We start from the raw sequence: 23,746 nt of genomic DNA, 5'->3' as shown, positions 1-23,746 counted from the left end.
ACTTGACTAAAAAATGCAGTGGAGTGGAAGTATAAAGTACCAGAAAATGAAATACGTAAGTAAAGTAGAAATACCTCAAATCGTACAGTATTTGAGTAAATGTACTTAGTTACTTTCCATCATTGTCTAAGTCACCATCCAGGCAGGAGAAGGGAAAAAAAGCGGCAGCGAACCGTCTACTCAGAAAGCAAAGACACATGTCAGCGAGGGACTGTTTGAGTATTTTTATTCCAAAAGAAGTTTGTGTGTCTATAGGTTTGAACAACAGGGCGATCTCTCTGAAGAACACGGTGCACCTTCACCCCGACACCTCCCGTCCCACACCTTTCACCCACAATCACACTATAGAACCTCTTGCTCTTCAATAGGAATAATAACAACAATTTAATCATAATATTCATCATCATCATCGTTTTAATAATCCATTTAGCACTAGTATAGAAATATGAAAAAATATCAAAGAAAAGAACGCAAAAGTAAACGAAAAGGTTTGTTTTGTGGAGCGTTCAGACACCCCATCACATTTGTTTTGTGACCCTCCCTTCCCTTTCATATTCATACCGACAATATTTTGGCTTTTTAGGGCTTTCACCCTCCTCCTGCCTCTCCAAAAATGCTCTGCAGCTAATAAATGCCTCCAGCTGATGGTTTAAAGCTGTTTATAGCCACTTTTTGGCTATGTGGTGCGGTCACGCATCAAGTTTCGTACACAGAACAAACCAAAGAAGACATGGAAATAAGACTCTGAAGGCAATTTTGAAAACAAAAAAAACACAAACATCAACATGGGTTGACAGCCTTTTTAGACGACAGAGCAGGAAGTCAGAAATAAAGATGTCGTGGGCGTGTTTGTCTGTTTGTTAGCATGTGAGTGTTTGTGCGCGTGCTGTGACTACATGTGGAAGGTTTGGTTTTTTCCTGTTGCCTTGTCAGCATTCTGAACACAAAGGCAGAAGTAAACAGAGAGAAAGAGACGCATCAAATCCAGACCCGCTTCTGCTGACAGCGATCGTTCAGAGAAACAGCATAATGTGTGCAAACAATGTTATCATTCGTTATCTGGAGCACAACAGTGTCTGCAAATCTATTTCACTGCATAAATGCATAATTTCATACAACAATGAAATGTTTGCCAAGACAACAATACTGGGTTGTTTTTTTTTGTTTTTTTTACCATGGGGATTTGTAAAGGGTTGAACTGGTGGTTTCGCATTTTACCTCAGACATGTAATACTACTGCTGAATATGGATGGGTGGGAAGCCAGTGAGGGATCTTTTTTGATGCACCAACTGCTGCTGTGATGATAGCATGAAGCTCCTCAGTTAAAGATGAAAAAAGCAGCTGCTAACTTTTAAGTGTTTAAACCAATGCCAATATGGACTTTAACCATTCCCCTGTTGATTCCTGATCTTTTTTTGTGAAGATAAAAAAACTGTTGATGACCGAGTCGAGCTGGCTGTAGAAAGGGAAAATGTTTTCATTAAGGTTTTCCTCGTCAAAGAAGTGGCACCTGTGTGCAGAGTGTCAAATACAAGCTATTCCTGGAATCTAAGCCCATGTTGACTTGAAATGATCATTTTTACAGACACCTCGGGTAGCACTGTTGCCATCTTTCTTTTTGAGGAGAAGAAAGATTTTTCTTTCTAACTCCTTGTTATTGCAAGTTTCTACCAGTGTAGTCGAGATCGACATCCCCACTGGGGGTTGCAGCAATATACTGGTTTTGAAGTGTAGCATGGTATGAAAATTTTACTGTTCATATGTGTTAATTAAAGTTGATATCAAATCATTTAATTTCTTCAAGGGTCATTTCAACAAAAAATAATGTAACACGGTATAATATGGTGACTTGAAACAGTGATAATTTGTGAGATGGTTATCGTACCGTGAAAATCTCTTAAAGTTGAAACCCTTGTCTCGCAATGCATAGCTTTCACAAAAACATGTCAGCATCGATAATAAGAATTGATAAGCTCGGTGGTATACGTTCAAGAGGAGGATCGTTGTACTAAAGGGAACTTTGTCATTTCAAACTGGGCTGAAAAAGATGGGAATGTAAAAGAAAAAAGAAAAAATACAGATATGTGCATTCAGGAGGCAGAAAAAGAGAGACACTCAAGAACTGAGACAGGGAAACGCATTACATTCATAAAATGCAATAAAATTGGACTGTTTCTTCAGATGAGTTTAACTTCACTGTTTTGCAATGCAACTTTTGGCAAACTTTTTTTCGGTATCAATGAAATGAATTGGTAAGCTTGGTGGCATGCAACTTCAATGGGTCGGACATTTTGGATCAGGCTCTCGTCATTTCAAACTGCGTCGAAAAAGCTACAAAAAAATAATAATTTTAAAGTTTGTATTGATGCTCAGCAGGCAGAAAACAGGGACTTTCAATTTCTGAAATTCAGCTGCTGAAAAGCATTAAATTCAGAACATCTGCAGTCAGGAAGGCCTGGAGGCCATCTTCGGATGAGATCACACCAGCTGTTAATCCTGTCAACATGTTCACCTTCTGACCCAGGACTACTCATTAAATAATTATTACATGAGTTCTTAGTACGCAAGGGTCAGACCACAACCACACTCTCGAAATACTCATTTAGATTTCAACTACACCTTTAACCGAATGATGGGAATTCAGTAATATCTTACATCAGCTTTACCCTCAAATCTCAGGTGTCAGCATTTCCTTGAACACTCCAGAAAGACTTTTTATGACTAAAACTATAAGTAGACTAACTATAACTAAGCGTGTGAATCAAGCCGCCCTCCAGTTCAGTCAGTAAGTAGTGAGTCACTCTACAGTGAATATTTTGGGAAATGATTAGGTAACTGATTCAAAGAACAACTGAGACACTGATGAGTCAATGGCCTGCAGTGCAGAAAAATGCAAATACAGCACTTGATAATGATGTCATGGCAAAAAAAGATATAATCAGGGGATGATGGGCTATTGTGCAAATAATGACACAGTTACATTTGCTTCTGAGGGGATCATTTCGCAGAGCTGTTATACCGCAGAGAAGACGGCTGCAGCACGCAAGTGTAATCATGGGTGTGTGTGATGAGAATAAACTAAAGGAAAATCACGCTGCAGTCACGTCTGATATCTGTCATACATTCATGAAAACACGCAGAGTGCACCTCAGACTTTAACTTCTAATGTGGTATAAAAATAAATCACATTTAAAGGCCCAGTATATAGAATGTAATGGAATCTAGCGTTGAGGCTGCAGATTGCAACCAACTGAATACCCCTCATCTCACCCCCCCCTACAGTGGCCACTAAAAATGCCAAAAAATACAAGAAAAGTCCTTCTCGAGAGTCAGTGTTTGGTTTGTCCATTCTGGCCTACAGTAGAAACATGGCAGACTCCTGAAGAGGATCTGCTTCCTCCGTAGATATGAAAAGCTCATTCTTAGGTAGAAAAATGACAGCGACTCAGTTTCAGGTGAATTTACACTGAAGAAAACATACTTAAACCGAACTATAAACCAAAACTAAATCCTACACACTGGACCTTTAAAGCAGCTGGCAGTATTGTATATTTTGTTCTTGTCAACAGATACCTTGAAAAGGCCAAAACCAACAACGTGTTAGTCTGTCTCTCAATAGTTTCCGACTTCCTCTACCCCAAGCCTCTTTGGTCCCACTGAAAATGCAACTCTTAGAAAATGGGCACAAATATATACTTTAATTTACAAACATTTTGTTTTTTTGCACTGGGCACTGAATTTTTTTAGCAACGACCCAACTCATGTGTTTTTTAAATAGTTTTTAAAGTCAGAGGTTTTACGGCACAGAGGAATAAGCTACATGAGGCTTTGGCTACTTATTGTGGTTTTGGTCTTTCCATTTAATTTGTTGACAGTAAGAAAGATACAGAATGTCATCAGCTCTATCCTCAAATGCTCTTTGTGATCTTGATTGTTTATGCAACACTTACTTGGTGGAAATGCAGTAGCGACTTGTGGGATTGGAGATCTGTGTTAATGCATATTGTATGCTTTGAATAATCATCAGCAATAACAAGAAGTGTACCCAATTTCCATTTAAAGGGCTAAAACGTGCAAATCCACCAGTGTATTCCCTCTAAGCAGCGCGGCTAATATACTGTAGATTGTTTCAGTTGTAGTTTCACACAACAGTAACATTAACAACACAATTAAAAGCGACCAGATTCCCTTCACAGCCAGGGTGTAAAGCATGTATTTCCTCTAAACCTATTTATCAGCATGTTTTGCTGCGTTCAACCCCCTCCTGAATGAGTCCCCAGCCACCGAGGGGAGTAATTAGCCGATCAAAAGCTTGAGACAGTATTGACAAGGCTGTGTTGAGTCTATCACTCTGGCAGGAGCCTCTATCGCGAACGGCCAAGTCTGTCTGTTAAACAGAGAGAAGGGAGGAAGCCGCGGCTACAGCCTGCTGGCGCATTAACAAGCCCCTTAAAAGATGCCCAGAATTAACAGATCAGGACAGATCTAATAATGGAAGTAGTTCAGTTCGGGATTTCTCATTCAAATTCAGTAGTGTCCCTTTCACTCTTTCTGTTCTTCTCTATCTTGCCTCTCTGTCTCTGCCTCACCCGCTCTCTCTCTATCTCCTCTATGCTGTGTGAACAGAGGTGAAAAAGAAGTAAGGGCTTGGCAAGCGTTACCCAGGATAACGAGGGACATTAATTTCACATTTCAAAGGCTCTTGCTCTCCCTCTCGCTCTCCTCTTTTCGTGCCTGATTATCTAACATTTGTAGAAGGGTGCTGTTGCCGGGTACATTGTTCTCCTCGCTTAAAGTAGTTACAGACAGACTTACAGGAAGCACAATTTTTTTTTGTTTTACGAACACACACATACATACACACACGGCGTAAAGAAAGGCAGACGGACAGTGTCCTCTGCTACTGTGTGCATTTTGTTGTCTTGAAGTCTTTTCATCCACCTTTCCTGGTACCATTCGAGAAAAAAAAAAGCAGCTGTAGGGCGCAGGGAGGGACACAAAACTCTTGAACACAATTAGCCGCAGTCTTAGTATGCTATAATCCACCATATTGTCACACACAGTCTGAATTTAACTCTGTAATTCCCACTTTGAACAATGGTAACAAAACAAGAAAGACAACAAAAGGAAAAAAAACAAAAAACAACAGGAAATAATTCTCTGTAAGTCTTTTAGTTGCTTAGTTTTAAATCACATACGAATACAGTATGTCCTCCAACAAGGCTTCGTTTTACTAGAGGGGTACGGTAGTTAGCTTCCAGGGGAGTTTCTGTGGAAGAAAACCAGCGCCCTCAGATCTAAAGGTGAAGTTAGAGGGGAGGAAGGAGAGAAAAAGGAGGCCAGTGGAAACCATCACCTGGTCATGTGCATTTCCGCTCAGATTTGTCCGAACTGAACTGTTCGATTACAGAGGCTTTATCATCTCGCAGCGTGCTCGTAGCCAGTTCTGTATCTGCGGGCCTCAAGCTCCCCCGGAGGAAAGGTTTTCCCTGCACATTCTCCTTTTAAAAGTCATCGCTTTTTTCCGTTGGCTGACCTTGTGGAGTTCAACTACTTCCCTCCTTCTCTCCCTCTTCTGTTCTCCAATGAATCTCACAGCAGCGTCTCTCTCAGCAGCACAAGTGTTCCTCAGTCACCTCATCACCGGCTCCTTGCAGCCCTCTCACCCCGCCCAGTGTTTCTGGTCTCAGTCCTGGTCACCCAGTAGGTCTGTGGTGTTGCTGTTCTGTGGAGGTGGAATGGGTCGCGAGGTATGTGGTGGAGGGCTGTGGTGTAGCCGCCTCGGGCTGGGCCCCCCTCCGCCCTCACTGTCTGTGTTGGATGAGGATGGAGGTGGGGGCGGGGGTAGCCTGGGCAGGGGTGCTGACGAAGGCGGTATTCTCGTGGTGGTTGATCCTATACTGGTGCCTGATCTCAGGCTCTGGATCCTCCGGCACTCCTGGCAGATCCTCACATGTGTGCAGCTGCGGGCAGGCAGCATCACAGGGGTGGGGGCTGGTGGAGGAGGTGTGGTGTTGGCCCCCAGTGGATCATCTAGGATCCGCTGTGGCCCTGGGCCAAGGTCGACAGGCCCTGTTCCTCCTGCACCACCTCCTCCACCTCCTCCACCTCCAGCTCCACCAGTCAGCGGGCCGGCTCCACTGTAGAGCTTCCCGTTGCTGAGGCGCATCTCCCGGACCAGGCGCAGGGGCCGAGGGGCGCCGAGAGCAATGCGTGTGGGGTGGCGCAGGGCTGCTGAGCTGCTAAGGGGCCGACGGCGCCGCATCCGGGAGGTCTTCTTACAGGAGACGGCGTTTCGGAACTCTGTGATCATCTCCCGACAGACAGACACCTGAAAGGAAGGAGGGAGGGAAGAGGGAAAGACGGACGGGAAGGAGGCAAAAATAGGAGGGACGCCACAGACCCAAAGTAGGCAGGCAGCAGAACAAGACAGTGGTAAGGCAGTACATAAATAGAGGAGCAGAGGAAAAACAATAAAAATGAATGGAAAAGCAAAACAAAAACAAGGCGGGAACAAGGCAGAAGGAACAGACACAGTAAGGCATGGTGAACGAAAAAGTCGCAGGAGGAGCGAGGGCACAGAGATCAACGAATGGAGGGTTGGTTTGAAAACAGAAATGAGGAGGTGATGGGGAAGGACATGGAGATGGATAGAGATGGGAGAATATCCAAGGAGCAGAGAGAGTTATTACAATCCAAACACACAGAACACCAAAATGTTGTTTAGTTTATGGGCACTTCATTATGGCACTATGCACTATGAACGGACAGGCAGGCCTACAGACTCAGGGGCACACATACAAACTCACAGCAGCTGTGCACACCTTCACACACACACATACACACACACAGTAAGACTCACACCCACAATTATCTGAAATCATTCCAGCAGCATGACAACTGTAATTTGCACACACGGCGAACAAAATGCATCAACACGTCCACTACAGAAAACAACATTGTGGGTGAAATCATAAAAAAAGTCATGTGCTCACATAAACAGAAACAGTACTCGTTGTCGGAGAACAGACACTGATGAGAGGAGGTGCGTGTTTGACAGAGAGATAGAGGGAGGCACACAGTGAGATGGGTGAGAAGTAATCCAAGAATGGAAACGAAGAATACCAGTGTACATGTGAGGCATGTAAAAGAAGATACATCATGACATTTAATGCCAGGGAAAAAGATCACACTACTTCTTTATGCAAGCAAATATTGGCATCTCTCAATATTGCTTATCCGTAAGTTTAGCTCACAAACACTTAGTGCCATACTGTTAAACACCAAACACTAAAAGGGCACACTGACTTAAAAAACAGGCAGGACATGCAAAGTGAAACCAAGTTCTCCATTTGTCATAAACATTTCGGACAATACAGCATTTCAGTGCCGCATACTTGTACATTCCTCTCGTCTTGCATGCACATAACACACTGGACCTCAAATGTTATAGCACACGCAAACAAACGGACAGAAATGGAGGCAGAAGCTGAAAAGAATCTACCCGCTCTCACACACCAACACACACACAGAACAACATAATCAAAAGGGTTGGCGGGATGCCATGGGAACCTACTGGGGTGTGTCTGTGGGGTCGGCGAGGGCAGGTATGGGGGCATACCTCATCGGTCTCTGCCGAGCGCCGTGTCGACCACACAAACTCCATAATGGCCACAAACACGGCAATAATGAGGCCACAGATCAGCACCACGAAGATGCCCCCAATGTTCTCCATGCCCAGACCTGGAAGTGGGCCACAGGAAACAAACATTAGTACACGTCTGTTTTTTTTTTTCGGATTTGCTAGCCATGGAGAGTACTTCACAGCCTGTGAAAACATTGTGTAAAGTTTTCCGTGGCTCTGCAGGAGCCCTGTTGGAGAAATACTTTAACATTTTGGGAAAGGTGTTTGTTTGCTGTCTAGTCGAGGGTTGATGGGGAGATTGTTATCACTCTCATGTCTGTACGACAAGCTATTATCCCCAGCAGTGGGTTATCTTAGCTTAGCATTGATACTGAAAACAGCTAGCCCAGCTGAAGGTACGGAAGCCGAGAACGGTGATACTTGATATTATTTTTCACAAATTAATTATTGTGTTATCTTGGGAATACAAGCTTTATTGTCTCAGGATACAAATATATAAAAGGTTGTTATTTCCTCTTATTACTTATAATGTTTCTTTACTAAGCCTGGTCTAACTGCTACATCGGTCTGTGTTAAGTCTTTTAATCTGACATCATGTCAGTTGCACCAATCAAACTTAAGCCTAGTCTTGACTACGGCAGTGTTTTAGTGATGCACATCCGTGTGACTGGCTCTCGGGTGTTCGGGTTAGGGTGAGGGTTTATTATAAGAGTGCTGTACCTTCCTTAATTAATAGGGCAGTGCATAATGTGTGTGTGGAGTGAGTGTGCGGTGGAGTGAGCGGCACAAAGTGACAGTGAATACAAGCGGAGCAGGGAAGAAAGTTAGCAGTGCGTTTTCAGTTTGACAGTTCGCGTACAGTGTATAATATATGATAGTTTGTCAGTGAATAAAAGCTGCGGTCCTAACAAGACAAAAGCCCAGTTCGGTGTGTTGTTTAACAACTGCTGGAAAAGTGAAGACACATTGTTAACAACCTTCCACTGTCTCGCTAATTTGTAGCTAATCATTTCTAAATTGCAGCATCATTATGGAGGTGGAGGAAGTGTTTTTCAAAAAGAGAGAATAGGCAATTACACAGACAATGAAATAAGAATATTAATAGAGCCAGCACGAGAAAACAATGACTGTTGAAGGTAATAAGAGACTCTCTTAAAGCGTGTTTGAGTCAGAGGAAACTTAATACATGTTGTGAAACTCTGTCTGCGACAAATTCTTAATTATTTGTCTCCTCTTATAAATTCGGCAGTACAATTCAGTTATTCATTTCCTAATAATGTGTTAGTTTGTCCCGGTGTGTTACGGTGCCAGGTTGTACTGTATGCTTCTCTGTGTCTAGATAAATTGCCCTGTAAACAGCAGGACAGCTGCACAGATGAATGCAACACCTGGTTTGACTTTATGCCTGCTCCTGACCAGGTGTAAGATTTTCAGACTTAGGTTAAGACCATGACTCCTGTTAGTGCAACCAACCACAGGAGAGCCGTGTCTGCAACATTATTTTTTAAAAATTTCAACTTCAAATAACAGCTTCAGAATCATGTTGATGGTACGGTGTCTTGTAATAGGGTGTGTGGTGTCTCTATCACTTGTTTCTGCGCTATGTACCTTCAGAGAGGGTGGGATCACAGCGTTACATACATGTTTCCTTCAAGATACAAGTTTTCAACACATAACCTTGTTTTGATGTGATGTGACAAACTGTTACAGACCTGGGATTTGTAATTACAACAGTGTTGTTGTTTTACTCAGACTGTATGTAAGCCTATCTCTTAAAATAGTTAGACATAATAATATACAATAACCCTCGTATGAAATCACAAGGGAAAACATACTAACAATAAATGGCAAATGTTCAAATAGTAGAAAGCGCTTCCCTGGAAATTCTCAAACCCACAACATAGAGCAGATTGTGTATGTCACAGTCCTCTGTTATGAATCCTGTAACGTCTTTTTCTTGTTATAAATGATGTAATTATCATGAGAAAACAAGCTTTTGTTATATTGAGTTAACAACATAACAAATTTGCGATCTGGAGATAAGAGTATTGGAAAAATAAATGCGAGCTTGTCCATAGGAAGGCTCAGCGTTTGTCCACATAAAATTAAACTAGATATAACATGTTATTGGTGTCCACGAGAGAGATTCTGACAGCCAGACTGTTTCCCCGTTTCAATTCTTAATCCTAAACTAAGCTAACCAGCCGCCGGTTGTAGCCTTATATTGTTGTACAGACACCCTCTGGATTTCTCAGCCTCTGCAGCTGGTTTCGACCTTTCTTTTTCGAAAAAATCTGTCTCTTGCAAGCATTTCAACTTTGTCCAAGCGGAATACTAAATCACAGGAGTCCTCTCTCTCAATTGAATTAAAAAATGGAAATGACCCATGATGAAGTAGCTCACTGAATAACAGAGTTATGGGGCCCTCAGACGCTTGAGATGCACAGCAAAGATGAAGCTCAATGATGCTGAAAAGGAAGGCATGAAATTGTTTCCAGAGTTAGCAAAACTCAAAGCGATTTTCATTTGACAGCGGTGGGATAAACGTTGAGGCGTTTTCACTGTCTTTGTCAATTACACAGGCATAGACACATTTAACACACACACACACACACACACACACACACACCTGGACAGATACACTCACTCTAATAAAACTGCAATTACACACCACCTGAGACAAACAGAAGACATTTGGGAAAGTAGATTGCGCTAAGCACCCTTCACAAGGACATTAGATTAGGCATTAGCCATTAGCTGGACTGTAGCAGAGAGTGAGGAGACTATTACTGGGGACATTAGGGAGAAGGAGGGAGAGGAGACAGACAGCTGCGGTCGACTGACCCTTGGCACGGTGGTCCTCCTCTTTGGGACACTGGCCTCCCTCCCACCACCTCCTCTTCAGTATCTCAAGCCTGTTATTCTCCTGCAGCTGGAGGATGGCCAGCGTGATCTCATCTCTGAACGGAGACCCTGGCAAATGACAGGAAAGAAGGATAAGAGCAATTGGTTTGGAGGGGGGGGCGGGCAGAGAAGGTGCAGCAAAGGAGCCCAGACGAGAGAGAGAGGTTTTTTCAGAGGAAGTGGAGAAAAAGATGAGGAATGTGTAGAAAGTAAAGGAGACGGAATCAAGGGGAGAGAAATTCTGTTGCCGCCTCGAGATGGCTACGAGTGATCTAACTGTGAGAATAAAGAGAGGATTAGTGAGAGATAAAGAGCGAGATTACAGCCAGAAAGAGCCAGTGGTACAGCCGCTGGTCAGACAGCATACAAAGCATCTTATGAACTAGATACAGTAGGAAGGGAGGTTTAAAGGGTCAGTCCACCCAAAATTGCATATATATATTCTCATTTACCCGAGTAATGAAGAGCCTCGAGGATAATCAGCAGACGCCATTGTGAACAGTAATCATTGGAACTACTCTCTGCAAGAAAATAGACCTTATGGGATTTGTTGTATGCGTAACCGGGCAGGTAGTGTTTCTAGAAAGACACATTACTAGTCAATGTTTTGTTGTTGTTTTTTAATAAAGCCCAAAGTATCCCTCCCCCCCAGATCCCCCCACCCCCTCTTGGCTGAGACCCACCTTCCTTCAAAGTTTTGTGGAAAGACATACAGTAGTTTTTATGTTATCCTGCTAACAAGCCAAGCACCAAACAGATGGGAGTGGAAACATAACCTCCTTGGCGAAGGTAATAAACAAAAGTTTTATATTTCCCACTAATTACTGCCCTTTGAGTGAGCTGTGGAGCTGTGGTGGTTGGATATTTGAATATACTTTTTGTTACGTGTTTGTATTCCAAAGCAGTGTGCTTTTACACACTGTACCGATGTCATATGTCAGCATGTCTGTGTGGTTGTCAGACTGAATTAAAGGATCAGTTCAACATTTTGGGAAAGCTGCTTAGTTGATAGATAGATAGATAGATAGATAGATAGATAGATAGATAGATAGATAGATAGATAGATAGATAGACTTTATTGATCCCAAGCTGGGAAATTCCAGTGTAGCAGCAGCATTACACACAGAGACAATAACAACACAATGAAATAAGAAAAAGCTCCTTAGAGTTAGAGTTAGAGGAGAATACCACAGAGAATACCACAGTACCACAATACCACAGAGAATACCACAGTTAAATATGCAGCTACTGTAAAAGCCAGGAAGTGATTAGCTTCTCTGGAAAAGCTAGACTGGTTCTATCCCAAGAATAAATAAAATCAGTCCTTTAAATTTTAATTAATATATTTTATTTTATTTTTTATTGATCAAATTTATCTTAATTTAATTCAACAATGCATTACAATGGAATGGCTGTTTTGTGCTGGGCAGATACCTCCTGAAGACTTGCCGCCCTCAGAGAGCCACTGTTCCCTAAAAAGAAACAGTCCGGCACATAACTCCTCGTAAAACTGAATTTTATTAGCCTTTGGACAAAGCCAAGACCGGCTGCCTCCCTGTATTCCCAGAATTTATGCGGACTTAAGCTAACTGTGTCCTGGCCGGAGCTTCAATATTTAAGGTGCCAACTTCAGGGTACTATCAGTCATCTAACTTCAAGAAACTTCAAGACAAGAGATCAAGTGTATTTCCCAAAAATGTCGAACATCTCCTTTAAACTGAATTGTGAATAGAGGCAAAAGAGAAAACTTGTTTTTGTATTATTTGTATTTGGCTGAACAAGCCCTTTATTTTTATTTTTAGCATTTTTGAATATATAAATATCTCTCTTTTAGGTCTGCTCTCCATGCCGATGTGCAGTAACTCTGCTCCTTTAGTCCATCATGTCTCACTTTCTTTCCTTCTCCTTCTTCTCTCCAGTCACGGCCTCCTCCTCTTCGTTAGAACAGATCACTGTGATGCACTGACACCACCTCTATGTGCTTCAGAAGAGCTGGACGCGTGTGGAAAAGCAATTAACTGCATGTTCATTACTTCCAGTTGAAATACTCACTAATCCCTTAGATAGAAAAAATAAATAAATCAGCCACGTACACAACTTTTTTCAGATCTAATCTCTCACCGATCAGCACTGCTACATGTGTCTGTTTAGCATAATTGATCTCATGCAGGTGCTTCTGTCTCTTTTTCAGTCGACGGAGGGTTTTTTCTTTGATTAGGCGTTGAGAGAAAGTCCTTCAGGATCCGCTTTCACGCAGTTTTGATTACATATATTTCTTTTAAACTCGGTGTGACACTGATCATAACAGCCACAGATGATATGTTTACATCCCTGCACACACTGGAATTGCTGTCATCTTCACTTTTCATGTTAGATTTTGTGTCGTGTTGGTAATTATGGTCCTTCTGCTTCTTTAGCTGCATGTGGTTTCCCTGTGGCTTGATTTCATGGCTTATTGCTAAATTATAGAACTTATGACAGAAATAACAGCAACATTTGTGATCTCCCATGACCTCTGAACCCCTGACAGGCCAGTGGGAGCCTAAGATCTTCTGTCGTTCGAGGTGAAAAGGCAGAAGGGGATGGGTGCTTGCTGTAAGGGCTTTTAGGTTTGTGAATATTCTGCCTGGCAATGAGACTGACTACTGATGTTGATGTTCTCAAAAAGCTATTCATAAGACTTGTGATAATTTCATTTACATATTTTACACTGTATCTATTTGTCTGTTTGTGCATAAATCATAGTAACAACTCATAATGTAATATACATTAGAGTAATACATCAAATATGATAACGTGCTGTTTTGTCCCCAACTAGTAAAGGTAATAAAAATGGAAGTAACAGATTACCAGATAGTATCTTTACACAGTGGCAATCTCAAACTTCTGTATGATTATGAATTTAAGGAGTGTAACATTTGTTTACCTAATGATGAGATAACATGATCACACTTGCCAGGTTTCCATGCTTCATTGATTTTAACAAAATTTTGAGAAAATTGGCAGAAGAGAATGTGAACGAACGTCTGTTTCCATCAATTACCATTATACGATCAGTAGGAGTTCGTTCAGAGCAGCAGGTAGAGCCAAGTCTGCAGTCAGAAAACCATCGTGCCATGGCAGAAGAAGTGGATGCAACAAGATGATGAAATAAAAACGAGTGCCAGTCAAACATCGGAGAGATGTGGAGATTAATCTTTAATCGTCATTTTTTTGTATGTCTTTGTGGACACTGTGTCATGGTTTTGGGTTATTATTTCAATAATTCCGGTCTCATTTTGGAAGTTCTCTCCTTATGTGTCACATTTCGCTTTGCACTTCCTGCTTTTTCACCTGTTACCTGTGATTCACTCGTCAATTAGTCCCTAATTTTTTATGCACAAAAAACAAGTGGATAGAAACGCACCTACTGAGATAATTCAAGTTTACAGGATTTACTCCAATGTCAATATTTGACGTTAATAAAATGATTTGACGTTTTTGATTCATCAGTTGCTACAAGCACTTTGTAAAGCATGTGTTTTGTTTCGACCTGATATATTAGTCCTCTTACCCAGTGGCATGCCGATGCCGTAGCCCTTGGTGTCCAGCAGGCCTCCGATCTGTGTGAGATTGCAGTTGAGGCCACGGTGGTACTCGTTCATTGTGCTCTCCATCAGGAAGGCGTACTTGGAGTTGACCACGCGGGCGATGCCTTCCTCTGTGCTCTTCACAAACACACTGGGCTGCTTGGAGTTCATGTAGTTCCACATCCGCTGGTAGGTCTGGTACCGTGAGTTCTGCAGAGAAATGGGAACAACAATGGGAATTAAACACTGACTACAGACGTTTGGCTCCCAACGTGTCCTATCATCTGTCTTTTCAGCAGAAATCGAATGCAGCTCAATAAGAAATGAAAGAGGGAAGGATGGAAGAAGAGGAAGAGAGATGCATCCTCGATAAACATTGGAGGAAAGTACGCGTACAACGGAGAATCAAGTGTGAATAATGACAAGCGGAGTACAACATCAATGGCGAAAGTGGAGGGAAGAAAGGCAACGTGAAGCAACAGATAATTCACTCATGGCGTAGCTGATGCATCATCTGTCATACAGATGGAGGTAAATCAACACAGAGGAGGTGGTTCAGCACTTAGCAAAATATGGCAAGCTCCAAAACAGGATTAGGTGTTTAAAGTGTACAATTACATGAGGTATCTCTGTGCATTGTGTGTGAGAAGAAAGGAAAAGAGTAGAGAGCACGGCAGCTGGGTGTAATAAGACGGGTGTGTATTGTATGTGTGTGTTAGTGTGTCTGTGTGTGTGGATTAGGCATTGAGTGGAGTAATGTACTGTAGCATTGAAGCTGGCTTACGTAGGCAAACATAAACCACTCTTTCTTATATTCTCAATATGGACAAACGCCACCAGAATGCAAAACACACACACACGCACTCACACACACACTCAATCTGGCATGTAGCCATTTCCCATGCATGCACACAAGTAAACAAATACATGGCTTTTTATACACTCACCTACGCACACTCCCACATGCAAACACACCTAGACACACACACACACACACACACACACTCGATGACAAACACAGATGCCGACACAGATGCCGGAAGCTCTCTCATAAGCAAACACAGGCAGTCAGCCACTTAACACAAACAGCTATAAAGAAAACAACAGAGGAACTCAGAGATATAGTAGCAAATATGAGGACAACTGCTCACTCCAGGCGCGGCAATAGAGACAAAAGCACCGCAATAAATCACACATTCACACAAACACCAAAAAACTAAAAAAGGCAATTTGGGAAATTGTCAGATATATCCACCTCCCATCAAGAACAACACAATTTAACAAGTTCACATGAAAACAAACAACAAGCCAAGCAGAGCCGTTTAGCTGCTGCAGCCGGCCGTACCATGAAGAACGTCATGGTGCTCCCTCCGTGGATGGTGCCATACTCAATGTTGGTCTGGTCAGCCAAGTCGTCCGGAGACTCGATGGGAGCCTCCATCCTCTGGACGGTCAGGAAGGCTGCCAGGTTTGCCGTGTAGGAGGAGATGATGATCAGGGTAAACGCCCACCTATGCGGTTGAGACACAAGTGAAAGCTGTAAATAAGAATGGCAGATGTCGATGAAATCTTTTATACAGGTCACATGTTATTTATACATAAATACAAATACACCCAGCATTACTCTAAATCAGTCCTGCTCATTGACTTGCAACACTGCCCACAATGGCCTAAAACACCCAGAAATGTTAAAATGGAGAGATAGCTCAGTTGGGCAAAAACTAGGCTCAGGTTTCCTCGACTAACAGATAATATTCTTCACCCACAACCTCAAAAATGGGATTCTCTCATGACCTTTCTTCCATGTCTAAAAGCTTCAAGAGGGAACTTTGTGTCCCCACTCCACTTAATAATATCCACTATGCCATATCTCGCTCAATTTGCCCTCCTGTCTTCCCCTACCCTTTATCTCCTTAGCTCTCCTAGCGATTATTTTTTCTTCTAAGCATGCGTCTCGTTCACAGCCACATGAATATCATCAGGCTACTCTGGTATTTCTGTGAACTTAGCATTTTTCTATTGTTTGCTTGAAATGCTGGAGCTCAGGGCCTGAAATGTATGTTGCCCATATGCTTAAAATTTAAAACGTAAGAGACATTATCTCGCATTGCAGATGAAAAAAAAAGCAACCTCAAGGGAAAAAAGCAGGTTCTTGATAAACATGAGCCAGTATTTCAAAACATTTTTCCAAAGGGGGGCTTTTGCAAATATGGCCTCTGAAACCTTGAAAAGGTTTACCATCTATTGTCGTGGCTCTATTTTCTCTCAAGACTCATTTGAATAACTGGAACTTAACTGTTTTTATAACATAATTGGTCTACTAACACTTTTATCATTTCGATGTGTCCAAGTGTGTTTCCTCTCCTTTGTTTATAACAATAAACAATAATGTAATCTTTTATCTAAAATCATTGGGGGTTTTTATTACAAAATATTCTCAGGAAATAATGCATGGTTGTTGATGAAAAAAGCAGTCGTATTTGGTCTGCTGGTATCTATGAGAAAGTACAATTTGATGCAGATCCTGGATTTGGTGAGATAAGATTATGGTTAAGCTTTGTACCATCCTCCACGTGGCTTTATACCCCACTGGAAGCATTTCAGAAGCTGAGCATCGTGCCTTTCTGTTGACTTGTTCAGATTGTGTTTATTTTGTCGCTGTGGTCGAGTAGGCCACATAGTCAAAACGTGTGTTTTAATTCGGAAATTGACGGGATGCACCACGTCATACTGCTGTCTGACTTCCCCTCGGCTCGATCTGCTCTGTGCAGCTAGACGCAGCTGTGGTCCACTTCCATCAAAAACAGACTTGGCACATATTCAGAGCAGAGGGCTGTTTCTGGGACGCTGCTGAGATGTGCCATGCGCAGCCAATTGAACCACGAGCATTGTCTAAAAACGTCACACAATACAGACGGGCCCAGTGGAATCTGGGGGTGATACAGGGCTATCACATTTGATATTGAATTAGGCTTGTTTGAAATAAAGGTGACTGTTGGGCCTTGGCAGAGGTATGCACTCTACTGAGTGCCATTCTTGTTATTGTTACGGCAACATGTTAATTTTGTTAAAAAGAAAGATATAGAAACATATTCTGCTTTGAATGATGATTTGTGTTACACTGAATAAACTAGTGAACATTTCTTTATATTGAAAAATGTAGAATCTACAAATACTCATATTTTGTTAGGGAAGTATCTATTCTACTTTTCTGTCATTATTATTTTTTTATGAAGATCTTATGGTTGCATGCACAAGAGAAAACAAAACACATTTTTGACTGGATGAGGAAGCAATCATTCTTTAACTCACCACACCCCACTAACACATCTGGTGGACAGGGCTCTGGGCATTATCTCCGATCCCTGCTGCATGAAGCCTCCGACAGGGAACCACAGGCTGTTTCCAAGGGTGTACTGGTTCTCCAACATGTCCCTACGCTCTCGCAGACACGGGTGAGGGTTGTACCACTCATATGGGCTCAGCCTGGGGCGGGAAACACAGGTACATGAATGACCTTGAGGTTAACCTGCAGCACAGTATTATACGTCTGTCGTATCATTCAAGTCAGAGCCAATCAGTCACTTGATCCCTGTCAAAGTGTCTGCGGCAGGTTGTGTACGGTAAAAAATTCCTTTATGTGACAGGCAACTTGTGCTCGACAAGATAAATGGCGATAGAGCGCAGATGTGTGTGATGTAATGTATGGACCTTGCAGCCAGGAAGAGCACACAGCTGACAGCCAGGTAGGCAAGCAGCATGAAGAGCCAGACAGCTGGAGAGAAGGGATCGAGGAAGGAGAAGTAACCCGGCTTCCGACCCTGGTACAGGGAGCAAGAAGAAGAAGAGAAAGACAAGTAGAGGGTTGGGGCGACAGAGAGACAGACAGGAAGGTACAGTGTGTTAGAAAACAAGGTGTCATGTCTCGGCAGGCGAGGAATGTCCCCTTTGCACCACAGGAGGGCAGTGTCCTTCACTGTACCCTCATAGTAAGTCTGCAGTGCTTTGATACGCTAATGCTACAATCCATAAATGCTCCGTTTCACAATGCCTACTGCTGAAGCATACTTGGCTTAAACCCAAAACCTCATTAGCAATGTAAAGCTGCCACTGTTACCCAGTTACAGAGCACTGACTTACAGAGAAATTTAAATTACATCTACAAATTTCACTGTGGACACAGTGGATGCAGCGCGTAGCGTACAACACAAACACAATCCTCGGATGAGATCAACTCTTATGTAATATTCAGTCTGATTCGTTAAGACTCCTCTTACAAGTGTAGGACGTCGCCTTCTGTGCGACCCTGCCAGCTTTGCAAGCAGTGCAAACAAAAGAAATGAAATCCAACACTCGATCTGTCGTGAGCATCTCCCAGCGGGCGCCCTACAGCCCCAGATAACACCCTCACCAGTTGAACTCTGTACAAGATGCTGATCCCCAGGGTCATGAACGGCTTAGAGAAGTCGATAACTTTCTCTCTCTCTGACGTGATGGTGAAGCCTGCCACGGCCAGGTCCGCTTTCTGTTGGATTGACAAAGATAGATAGGTAGATAGATAGTTGTGGGGGCGAGAGAATGGTAGAGGCAGAGGAAGAGAGAGTCGGAGAGAGAAACGACAAAGCGGTCAGGTAACTGTGCAAAAATAGAAAGACACTTGATGCCGCACTGGGTAGATGAGAGCTCTGTTTGTGTAAAATGTTGACTTGGGAAAAAAAGAAAAAGTTTGACAACGCACTCGAAAACACATTTGGAAAAACACACAGACGTGCACTCTGTCCCTTTCCCTCTGGCACACACATTCACACATCATCCACCATCCAAATTAGGCTAATTGCAAGTAAGCACTGGGTGGCTGGTCTTTCCACCTGTATAAAACCTCACAGGTCTCTGGTCGCTTTGCCTCCCCTCCATCTCTTCCATTAAACACTAATTGATGAACATGGGCTGCTAATTAGAGCTGAGTGATCAGGCAGTGGGGTGGGCAGGGAGGGAGAGGAAGCGTGGAGAGCTGGGGGAGCACCAGTGTGGCAGGCCCCACACAGGGACCACAGTCTAGTAATTGAAGTATACCGTATGGTAATTAAGCAAAGAGGGGCTCTCATTAGCCTGCTTCAACCAGAGTGTCTGTCAGAGGCGCACTAGGCCTGGACAGGGAGAGAAGGAGGCGGGGAGGGCTGGGAAGGCGGAGGGTTACTGCGAGGAAAGATGGTGCAGACAATTTTAGGCAATGCTACCACTCTCTTTTGGGGAATTATCAAGTCAGCTTTTGTCCTAGATAAGAGTCTTACTCCCCTTTGAGGGCAATTTGAGACATGGGAAGTTACAGCAGAGTTGTGGTTTGGGGCTACAGCGTGAGCGTGTGTGTGTGTGTGCGTTCTCACTACAAGTTTCTGTTCTTAGAGACACTGGTTGGAACATTTGAGCATGTTTCTGTGCTTCTGGTGTGTGTACGTGAGACAGAGGGAGAGAGAAAGAAAAGAGAGAGAAAGGGAGAGACAGGGGATGGGAGGGAGAGGGAGAGGGAGAGTGCTCACCCTGTTGATTAGCTCTCCAACCATGCCAGTCCAAGAGCCGTTGGGCTCTGGAGCCCCGTACAGCCCATCATCCACCAGCTTGATCTTGAAGGAGAATTTCAAGATGTCTGCCAGCTCCCTCAGCATGTCGACACAGAAGCCTTCATACTGGTCGTTGCCCTGGAAGTCCTGGTAGTTCTCTTTGCGCATGACATATGGGTTCTCCTGAACATCGGGGGACAAGAGAGAGGTTTCAATCAAGGAGTACGAATATCATGTTTTTAGGAGGGATTACAGATTGAAATGTAAGGCTCAGTGTTTCAAAACAGGGATCCTATTGTAAAAAATAACTGTTATATCAATAATAGATTGAAAGAATAGTCCGACATTTTGGGAATTGTGGGGGGTTTTTGTTTTCTGCAAGAGAGTGATGAAACAAGATTCTCATATCTGTGCTCTCCTAAAACCAGAATAACTTGCACAAAGACTGGAAACAGGGTGAAACAGCTAACCTGGGTCTGTTCACTCATATATGATTTGCATGACAAATGACTGACAGTAGTTGAATTACACGTAAAATCGGCATCTATTCATATTATATAAGTGAAATGTTAAGTGTCAAATGTAATGCATTTTAATTAGCTATGTCTGATTTGTATTAAATAAATACAGATTTATACATAAACCTTTATTCAATTATGACATAAAAAAGGGTTTATTTTTCAATTACTATACATAAAAGTAGCGCATTTTAAATTGGTTATTCTGTAAGGAAGAAAATCACACATCTAGGTATTAATACATACTGACTCAACACACTCAAACCTTTGCATCAAATGTGGCACTTTGAACTGGAAGATGTACATGTAATTAAAACACATTAATGCTGCTATAGGCTAACTTCCTGTCTGTTTGGAGTTAGCCATACGTTCTCTCATGTCTACGTCACAACATAAGCATGCAGCAGAAATCGGCAGACAGCAAACAAAAGGCTCCTGATCTTGGCGCATTCACAAGCAGACACGACTCGTTATGGAGTTCTCTGTCCTGTTTTGATAAAGTGGGAACATTTCTTCTCTCTTTTAGTGCATAAGCAGGAGGAGAGTAATTACAGGGAAAAAGATAACTGTTGGAATGTAGAGCGAATCAACACTTATCTTATCTTTAATAAATATTGATAAACAATATTGCTTACAGAAGCCTAAAAGTTACTGCTTTGCAGAATGTTAACATCTCCCTCTCCAAAGCTTCTTTATTACTAAGTTATGGCTTGTTTGTTTAATGCGTACAGGCCAGTCTTTGTGCTAAGCCAAGCTTTATGTTCAGCTTTTGGCAAGAATAAGCTTATTTCCCAAATATCGAACCACTCCACTTAAGATACCCCCATAAGTTGCTATTAGCATGTCATTGGTAATTGAGTGGGAAGTACATTTTCTCAAATGTAACTCTCTACTCAAATTAATTATAATGTACTCAAAAGATTATTCCACTAATTTCATATATCAAAATCAGTTTAGCTGTCATTTGGGGTATTGTTCAGCTTGTCAAAACAGATTCAGTATAGCTGGAAGGCTTGAGTAAAAAAAAAAAACTGGGACTTTACTTGGCAGGGAGTGTCTAAGACATTATATATTTACAGTTTCATCATGGGAATTGAAGGATTCAGCTTTTTTGGAGCTTGACCAATACTATGGACTGAAAGTCAGGATATCTTGGCCTCTGCAGAATCAATTTAGACCTTTCTTTTTTTTAATCTGTCTCATGTGAGTCCCCATTATGGATGTCTACTGTTGGACTGCTGGAGTACTCCTTTAAAATAGATAAAATGGCTGCAGAAGTAGGCAAAAGAGCCAAAAGGCAGACAGATTCAGTGACCGCAGTGGGAGAAAAGAGGTAGACGCAGATAAACATACTGTGTTTTTACACATCTGGACCAACGTTAAGATGATGGAGCACTGTCATATAAAGGATTTAGTGATTTTCTCATATGACATTACTCATATGGAAACCAGAAGGAGACAACCTCTAGTGTTTTGATCAGAATTTTGGCAGTTTGAATTTCCTCACACATCTCTCTCAGCGCTCTGTCAGTTGCTATGACAGCTACAGTGACAGGAAAATTATCAGAAACAGATCACAACACAGCATGAGCTGCGGTACAGGCTGTGCCACCACAGGAAAACAGTCCTGACCTCAGCAGCGTGGCGGTTGAGAAGGTAACTTTACCAGGATGGTGGTGACAATGAGGGTCTTGTTTGCCAGCGTCTCTGATACATTAATATCCAGGCTGGTGGAGTTCATTGCCAGGGTGTTGTTAGAGTACCAGATCCCGATCTAACAGAAAAGAGAAAGCGAGAGAAAATCAATGGCTATTGTTGGATGAATAATGTACCGTTAAGCTCTAATTTCACTGCCACTGTTTTACTGTTGTGGCAGCCTACACACCATCTATAGCAAAGAAGTATTTCAGTGAGTGCATTAACACTACCGGTCTATTTTATAGAGTGCTTTTGCATGCTGAATATTTTGATGCTTTGCTCTGGTAACCATAGTGTAACATACTGCGTATGCACAATGCTCTAATTCCCCCCATGGGAGCTATACACACACCTGCAGTACCATGCATTGTAAAAAAACAGAAAAACAAATTCTGTTTACAAGCAGAGCAATGAGCTGGGACAGGATGGCAAAGTAAGTGAAAGCATTCGTGAGCCGGAGTTTCATTGCCACGTCTATTTTCCTTCACTAACACCTCAAATTGCATAAAGCAACAGCTCACATATTTCCATTTTATGGCGACAGTAAAGCCGCTTAGGTACGTAAGTGTGTGATTATGACCTAGCCAATGTGCAGGGGTGGAACCGCAGCCCGCAGAGGCATTTCTTTGGGAGATATTACTGTACGTCTTTCAATAGGTCAGAGGAGAGGTAATGACTCCTCAGACAGAGTCACAGTTTTTCTCTGACACTCTTTATCCCACCCTGACATTTAAGAGTGTTCTTTTCCCTCCCTGCCACCACCACAGTGTGTGTGCAGCTGTGCAGAGAGGTGTACAGAGTTAAAGTGTTAATTATCGCAACTCTCCCGCAGAGTTAACATCCAGGTTTAAGTACGGCTATCAGGTGGCATTTAGTGTTAGCATGGGAGGCAGTTGGCCTACAGTAGAAAACAGCAAGATGTATTAAGGGACCGCGGAGAGAAAGTGTTTCCACCAGTCAATGAACCGCGACGTAATTCCCTCAGTCTGGATCTGCAGTGATGTGTGTGCTTATGCTTCATTTATTCCTGACTTTGAAATGCAGGTGAAAACACACTGAAAATTGTCCCTCACCCTTTTCTTTAATGTTCACCGAGTCTGTATTGACAGAATAATGCACCAAAATGGTCCTGAACACCTCGCAGGCTGGGGCTGACAACATTTTTTTTTTTTTTGGTTTCCCACAATGTCCAACTAACCCGAACAAATTCATTTTGGCTTGTAACCAGTACATCAGAAAGATAAAATGCCCAGGCTAACAGGGAAAATGAATGAGAAGGAATGTGTAGAACAAAAACTTTTAAACGAGACTGTGTAACTTTTCAAAGAAGAAATGACACGCGATCCCTCTTACAAATGAAAACTGTGAGCAATGAAACATGCTCTTAGAATTCAGTAGACTCAGGGGGTTTTGTTGCAACAGCTTTACTTTGTCTAGTATGACCAGTAGCTTTATCACTAACATTATTGAGGAAGTTTGCAGCATTCCTCTGTACTTATAATCTTGTAATTGCCACTTGTGGGCACAGTGGGGGGTACGCAAACGCTTGGTAGTTTTCAATCGAAGCTTGATTCTGATCATTTACAAAAACTATTACATGATATGACCATATCATCAATATACAATTTCACAAATTTCACTGCTAAATAGATCTTATACCCAACTGATTGTTCAATTCAGGCCTACTGCTAAGATCCCTGATGTTATATGTATCTTAACAATACGAAAAAACTACAAGGTGCTGCTTAAAGGATTTGATCCAGTAATGACAATTTAGTGAAGTCGATGAAGACTTATCCAAGTTTCTGGCAGCCCCAAGTACCAAAGATGATTTGAAAAGACATTATTTACAC

The 23,746-nt window shown here is 42.4% G+C and overlaps 1 protein-coding gene across 5 annotated transcripts in view; it reads right to left on the bottom strand.

The window, feature by feature from the left end:
- Nucleotides 1-209: 209 nt before the first annotated feature.
- grik5 (glutamate receptor, ionotropic, kainate 5) overlaps nucleotides 210-23,746 on the bottom strand; it is a 104,854-nt gene continuing 81,317 nt past the window's right edge. Inside the window, exons 13-23 of one of the 5 annotated variants that reach the window (XM_030393302.1) lie at nucleotides 21,862-21,969; nucleotides 19,657-19,860; nucleotides 18,531-18,644; nucleotides 17,831-17,940; nucleotides 17,432-17,605; nucleotides 15,465-15,630; nucleotides 14,104-14,329; nucleotides 10,491-10,619; nucleotides 7,578-7,744; nucleotides 6,997-7,033; nucleotides 6,146-6,332 (exon numbers count right to left, since the gene is read on the bottom strand). In XM_030393302.1, the coding sequence (XP_030249162.1) occupies nucleotides 6,280-6,332; nucleotides 6,997-7,033; nucleotides 7,578-7,744; nucleotides 10,491-10,619; nucleotides 14,104-14,329; nucleotides 15,465-15,630; nucleotides 17,432-17,605; nucleotides 17,831-17,940; nucleotides 18,531-18,644; nucleotides 19,657-19,860; nucleotides 21,862-21,969 (1,488 nt within the window). In that variant the 3' untranslated portion in view covers nucleotides 6,146-6,279. Of the gene's footprint in view, nucleotides 7,034-7,577; nucleotides 7,745-10,490; nucleotides 10,620-14,103; nucleotides 14,330-15,464; nucleotides 15,631-17,431; nucleotides 17,606-17,830; nucleotides 17,941-18,530; nucleotides 18,645-19,656; nucleotides 19,861-21,861; nucleotides 21,970-23,746 lie in introns of all 5 variants that reach the window. The other 4 variants (XM_030393298.1, XM_030393299.1, XM_030393300.1 and 1 more) reach the window with 4 other exon arrangements.

The sequence above is a fragment of the Sparus aurata genome, chromosome 17, assembly GCF_900880675.1.
Source record: "Sparus aurata chromosome 17, fSpaAur1.1, whole genome shotgun sequence".
Taxonomy (NCBI): domain Eukaryota; kingdom Metazoa; phylum Chordata; class Actinopteri; order Spariformes; family Sparidae; genus Sparus; species Sparus aurata.
The sequence above is the reverse complement of the archived record's forward strand: the minus strand, read 5'-3'. Positions and strand labels throughout refer to the sequence as shown.